The sequence below is a fragment of the Pteropus alecto genome, unplaced genomic scaffold (genome assembly GCF_000325575.1).
Source record: "Pteropus alecto unplaced genomic scaffold, ASM32557v1 scaffold113, whole genome shotgun sequence".
Taxonomy (NCBI): domain Eukaryota; kingdom Metazoa; phylum Chordata; class Mammalia; order Chiroptera; family Pteropodidae; genus Pteropus; species Pteropus alecto.
The window spans coordinates 6783272-6789271 of NW_006433949.1; the positions used below are offsets into that span (position 1 = coordinate 6783272).

General features: G+C 48.0%; 1 protein-coding gene across 9 annotated transcripts in view; it reads left to right on the top strand.

Annotated features, from left to right (window-relative positions):
• The window catches only part of MED15 (mediator complex subunit 15), a 57286-nt gene that overhangs the window by 28322 nt on the left and 22964 nt on the right, over positions 1 to 6000 (top strand). For all 9 annotated transcript variants that reach the window (XM_025044460.1, XM_025044459.1, XM_025044465.1 and 6 more), the window contains 3 exons: positions 139 to 190; positions 1889 to 1918; positions 3504 to 3716. In XM_025044460.1, coding sequence (XP_024900228.1) covers positions 139 to 190; positions 1889 to 1918; positions 3504 to 3716 — 295 coding nt within the window. The remainder of the gene's footprint in view (positions 1 to 138; positions 191 to 1888; positions 1919 to 3503; positions 3717 to 6000) is intronic.

Consider the following 6000-nt stretch of genomic DNA (forward strand, 5'->3'; position numbering starts at 1 on the left):
AGACTGAACCAGGCAGAGCATTGCCATCAGGGCAAGTGGGCCTCAGCATGGTGGCATGGGAATTAAAGGGGGTGGCAACGGGGAATTACATGGCCTTACTTCATCTGGCATTAAACTGCTTCCTGTGTTTACTTTTAGGACGAATACCTTTCTCTCGTGGCCAGGCTCATTATCCATTTTCGAGACATTCGTAAGTAAAATTTTATATTTCTGGATGGTTGTGAGAAGCTGGCTCTGTCGTGTGGTAGTGGAGACTTTCTTGGGCACAGTGCTTGAGTTAGAATGTCTGTGTAAAAGCTCCTGCTTTCTGGGATGTTCTTTATTACTTTGCATTTGATTCCATCTCTCCCATCCTCCTAGAGCCTCAGCCTCAAAAATACTGATTTTACCATAATGGAAATGTTAGCCTCAAAGTGGTTTCAACGGGACTGCTGTTTCTGCTTGTCCATTTAACTTCCTTTTTTAAAAGAACCATTACGTTTATCTCTAGGCAGTTCTTAAATAAGCAGTTTACCCTGGAACAGAAACTTCCTTCTCTAATAGTTGGTTTTATTGACCCAGGGAGGCCTGACCTAAATGTGTTTCTGTCAGGCTGGAAGCTTCTAAGGCCAACTTCCTAAATCCTGCCGCTAGCTCCCTGCCATGATAAGGGTCACCCGACCCCTGCCACATTCTGGCTCCTCTGATTCCCAGGATCCTGCTCTGGTCCTATCAGCCAGGCAGAGCAGCAGCTTTGGCTCTTCAGAGTGTTAGGGTCCTGGTGGTTTTTAATGTGTTACGTATGAGCACATAGACACTGAGCGTTCCTAGATGGCTGCAGTCTCTAGAGGAAACCGGCGGGCAGGGCACTTTGTGTTTTCAGCCAGTAGCGCCTCCTGCCTGCCTACAGTTGTGTGGCCGTGGGAGATGGCCTTCTTCTGACACAGCCTGTCCTTGGAGCAAATCCAGTTGCTGTTCCCCTTTGATTGTAGAGGCAGCTACATCTTCAGTGTCAGTAATGCCAGGCTAAAGAAGAATCCCAGAGCCCCTGTGTGGCCAGTAGATTTTGCTTCTTTCCACACTAGCTTTTTACCAGAATGTCCAACAAGGTGACCTTTACTGGATTTTTTTTTTTTTTTCCCCCTGTGTTTGGGAAGATCCTATGGAGTATAGAACAAGAGGAGATGGGACTAGGAGCCTGGGGAATGAGAAGCTTGGATGAACTGCCCTGGTTTGTCCTGGCAAGGGGCTCTGCTCGTCGGGGCTGGGCTGACCTATTCGGAGGTGTCCCTGGCATGTTGGCAGACACAGTGCTGTGGGCTGCCGTGTCCACAGCCGCCTCACCAGCTCTTCAGGGGAGTGTAGAAGTGGTGCGGCAGTTCCCTACCTGGTGCTGGGGCCAGCTAGATCTGGCTTCGAGCCAACCTTGGCCAGCCTCATCTAGAAAATGGAGATGCTCCCTCACAGAGCAGGCTGAAAATGGAGGTGTTGTGGAATTCTTAGCACCATTCTGAGTCCATCATGGATCCCTGTGGCTTTCTTGTTTGCTGCTCAGGGCCCATGGTGAGATTCTGGACCTGGGAAAGAAAGAGAACTAGAATAGGTCCAGAGTAAGTGAGCTCTACCTGGGGGCAGTTCTCTGGGGCCCCAGGCTGACCTTGAGGCGGTTTGGCACCATCTTTCCCCAGGCCCCCTTGTGTGTCAGCACTACCAGGAATGGGATGGACCAAATATTTCTCTCTCTCTCTCATACATTTACTCATGCTCTGAAGCTCTGAGGTGTTTTTATCTAGTTTCTAGGCAGGGGCAGCTCAGTTTTAGCAAATGATCTCTAGGCAAATTCCTGTAAAACTGACTTACTATGGAAATATGTGGTTATGTAAAACTGTTTACTTTTTTTTTTTTTTAGATAACAAGAAATCTCAAGCTTCTGTCAGTGGTGAGAATTTTTCCTTTTTGAATTAAAATTGATCCCAACCTTGGATCTGGGACAACAGGAATGAGATTGTGGCTCCTGCGTGTGCCTGGGGTTAAGCTGTTACTAGAGGTGAAAGTTCACAGAGAGAAAAACTCTGGCTGACCGTGAGAACTGTGGAGCTGCACCCCTCCCTCCCCATCCTTCCTCTTCCTGGCAGTCTGTGCCGTCATATGATACTGCCCCATCACGTTTCACTTAAATACTGTTTTTGACCAACAAAAAGATTGTAAAAACTCACATAATTATTGAGACCTTGTCTAAAATTTTGAGCTCTCTGGGAGAGAACCGTTATGGTATATTCAGTATAATAACATGTAGTGGTAGTAGTTCTTAGGGAATAGCTGTGAATTCACTTTCTTAAGTTTCTAGTTTCTTTGTAAGTTAAAAACTATCATTTATTTTTACTTTTTAATTTCAAGGCTTTATCAGTTAAGAGGAACACTATCTGATGATTCATCCCTAATTTCACTGACTGAGCTGCCAGTGAAGGAGTTTAGGTCTAAGATGGCCAACTAAACCCTGACCTGTTGGGAAAGGAGTCAGCCTGCTATGCTGTTTGTCTTAACATAGGCAGCAGAGCTATATATGTCAGATGATTGCCAATGATTGCCTTGGCCAAGCTAGCTCCATCTGCCTGTGTGGACCCTGTCTCCCCTCAGGGTATCTGCATATGCAGTGATTCTTAGCCAGCTGGGGCCAGGTGGGATCAGAGGACATGGCCGGGAGAATTCTGGGCTCTTGGCATTGAAGCGTGGGGTCCTTTGGTGCCCGGTTCTGTCACAAGGTGCCCAGGCCAGGCCATATCTGTCTGTAGGTAGCCTTTTGCTGTGAGCCACACTCATGAGAGTGTGTGACAAGAACCTTGGGTTCCTTGTCCTGAGTCACAGAATTGCTCACTGAACTGAGTCCGCAGACCTTGTGGATTTGGCAGTGTCGTAGTGCCCCTCAACACTGTGTGGACCCCTTTTTCATGCCTTAGCTTTTGCTGGTTTGGTGGCCCTGGATGTAGGAGTCTATCTTAAGAACTGCCCCTCTGTGGAGGTCGTGCACAGATTAGCAGAGATGGGCTTCTGGTGTGCAGGGAGACATGTAACCTCCCTGGAGAACATCCGTCTGTCTCCCTGGCTTCTCTGGCCCCTGTGTTCTTGTTACTCAAAGAAGGGCTTTTGTGTGCTCACACAGCAGGAAGGTTTGTACAGCCAGGAGGGGTAGGGGCCGCTGCCTGCCCTGAAGGGCAAGTTAATCCCTCAACATTAGGACCCTGGCACAGGCCAGACCAGGACTATGGCACATGCTCCCTGCCCAGTAAGGCTCATGGTCCAGAAGCAGTAACAAATATGCCCAACATCTTGTCCCTTGGGGTGTGATAGACAGTTGGGCTTGGGTTTGGGAGGCTTCCAGGACTCTGTTCTCTCACCATTTGGGGCTTTGAGGGGCTCAAGCCTGGAGACAGCATGGGGCAGGTGTTCTGAAGCCTCATAGCCTTTGGAGCCTCGTCCACTTTGTGGGCGCTTCCTTGAGACGCTGTGCCCTTGTGTTCCCACAGACCCTATGAATGCACTACAGAGCCTGACTGGAGGACCTGCTGCAGGAGCAGCTGGAATCGGCATGCCTTCTCGGGGCCCAGGACAGCCCCTGGGCGGGATGGGAGGCCTTGGCGCCATGGGGCAGCCAATGTCTCTCTCTGGGCAGCCACCCCCCGGCACCTCAGGGATGGCGCCCCACGGCATGACTGTCGTGTCTACGGCAGCTCCACAGAGTGAGTACCAGGCTTCTCAGAGAACCTGCCACACTCTCTGGTGGCAACGCGGATTTTATTCCTTTGCTTAAGATGGTGTCGAGAAGAGCCTGAGAGAAGCTCCAAGGAGTTCTGTTTTTTTATCTTTTTGTCTCTGTTGGTGTGGGGAAGAGAGGCTCTAAACCTTCTTTGGGCTACCAGAAGGGTTAGGTGACACTGAGCTCCTCCTTTTACCCCTGGGTGGGAATGGAGGACTCTTAAGGAGGTTGGGGTGGCATGGGGCCACATCCAAGGGCTTGTGTTTTGTAGCCGAAATAGACAGTTGCATCTCAGGGTAGTCTTGGGGCCACAAAGAAGTGCTGTCAATGCCAGACTTCCCCGATCTCAGGAGCTGTCCCTTCTAGTGCTGCCCCTGCCCTCGCTGCGCTTCTCTGCAGGACACAGCCCTGTGTTCTCTGCCTAGCCACAGCTGCCAGGAGCTGGGCAGCAGCGCAGGCCTCCCCTTTTCCAAGACCTGTTTTGATGAACCTTTGGTTTTCGCATTTATTCAGTACTTGTAATGTACTTCAGGACCACAGACGGCATCGGTACTTTTTTCCCTCTATACAACATTTTATGTTTGAAATACTTTGCGTCATAGGAAGTTGCAGAATAGCAGAGTTCCCGTGTGCCCTTCACCGAGCTTCCCCAATGATAATATTTTAGTACATCATCACAACTGAGAAATGAACAGTGGGACAATACTGTCAACTCAGACATTCAGACGTCACCAGTTTTTACATACATTCTTGCACATGCACTTACGTGTGTGTAGTTCTGTGAGATTTTATCATGTGTGGAATAGAGTAACCACTGTCACAGTCAGCATGCAAAACTGTTCCGTCACCACCAATAAGCTGTCGTATGCCTCTTAATCACACACACTCCGCCAACCCTCAGCCCTGGCAATCGCTGATGTATTCCCTGTTGCTATAATTGTGTCACTTTGTGAATGTTCTCTCTGGAATCATATAGTATCTGACTTTTTGAGATTGGGTTTTTTCATTCAGCATAATGCCCTTGAGATCCTTTAAGTTGTACCAGTAATTTGTTCCTGTTCATTGCTTAGTAGTATTCCATGGACTAAGTGTACAAAATTTACTTATTCATTTACCCTTGAAGGGACATTTGGGTTGTTTACAGTTTGGAGCTGTTATAGATAAAATTGCCATGAACACTCGTGTGCAGGTTATGGTGTTTCAGTGTATTTTTGTCACGTATCCCTTGCAGTAACCCTATGAAGAGGGCAGTGTCACTGACCCGAGCACCCTGTTCTTTGTTGGGTTTACTTTACAAGCATACCCTTGCTCGTCTCAGAGACAACATATGTCCTCATTCCCACTCATTCCTGCACTGGAACCTTCTATCCCCAGCCATCGTATCTTTATTCTCCTCTCTTTACCCATCCCTTTCCATCTGACTCTTAGCTCTTTGCTCAGTTCTTCTTCTTTAGGTCCTTTGTCCCCTTCTGTCTTATCCGCACACCTGACACAACAGGGAAGCTTATGGAAAAACACACAGGAGATGCGCTGGCCCTGGCTCCTCTTTACATTATACTCTGTTCTGGTTGAATTTCTTTTGTCACAAACTTATAATAAAAAAAGTTTTAAAATGTAAGAGTTTAGTATGTTCCCATGATTTGTCTTGCAGTCTCACTCCTAACAGAAGTTCAGTGGCAAAGCTTTGGTATCCTGCACATACCCTCCCCAGTCTGACCTTGACCCACATCCTGTTTTCAGCTTCTGAGGGACCTGTAACCTGTATAGCTCTAGGAAAGGGTTGAAGTGGGTTCTCTACTTTCATGTACTGCTGCAGCCTCTGTCAGAGACTCTCCCTCCCTGACTTTGATTTGAGCTTTTACCTGCCTCGTCTACCTGAAATAGGTGTTGTGGCCTGATGGGCATTTGCTGTCCCTTTTTTCGACACTTTCTCCAAATGCCGCTCTGTGATTAAGGCCAGGGCCTGGGTCAGAGGTTTAGCTGGGGCTCTCAAAGGGCAGTCCATGGCACGCTGTGATAGTCCCCAGGTGACCTGGGTTATTCAAGGAAACACAAACGCTAACTGTGAATGAGGCTGTAGGCTGGGGTACAGGGTTAGAGTGAGACTTAACTTTTCACTCTGTATGCTTTCGTTCCTCAATGAATTTTATATCATATACATGTAAAACTGACTTTAAATATAAGTACTATTTCTGGCTCTGACAGACTGGGTGCTGAAGAACCCTCCTTCTGGATAACTAGATTTGGGTAGGCTGCATTTTGGATTG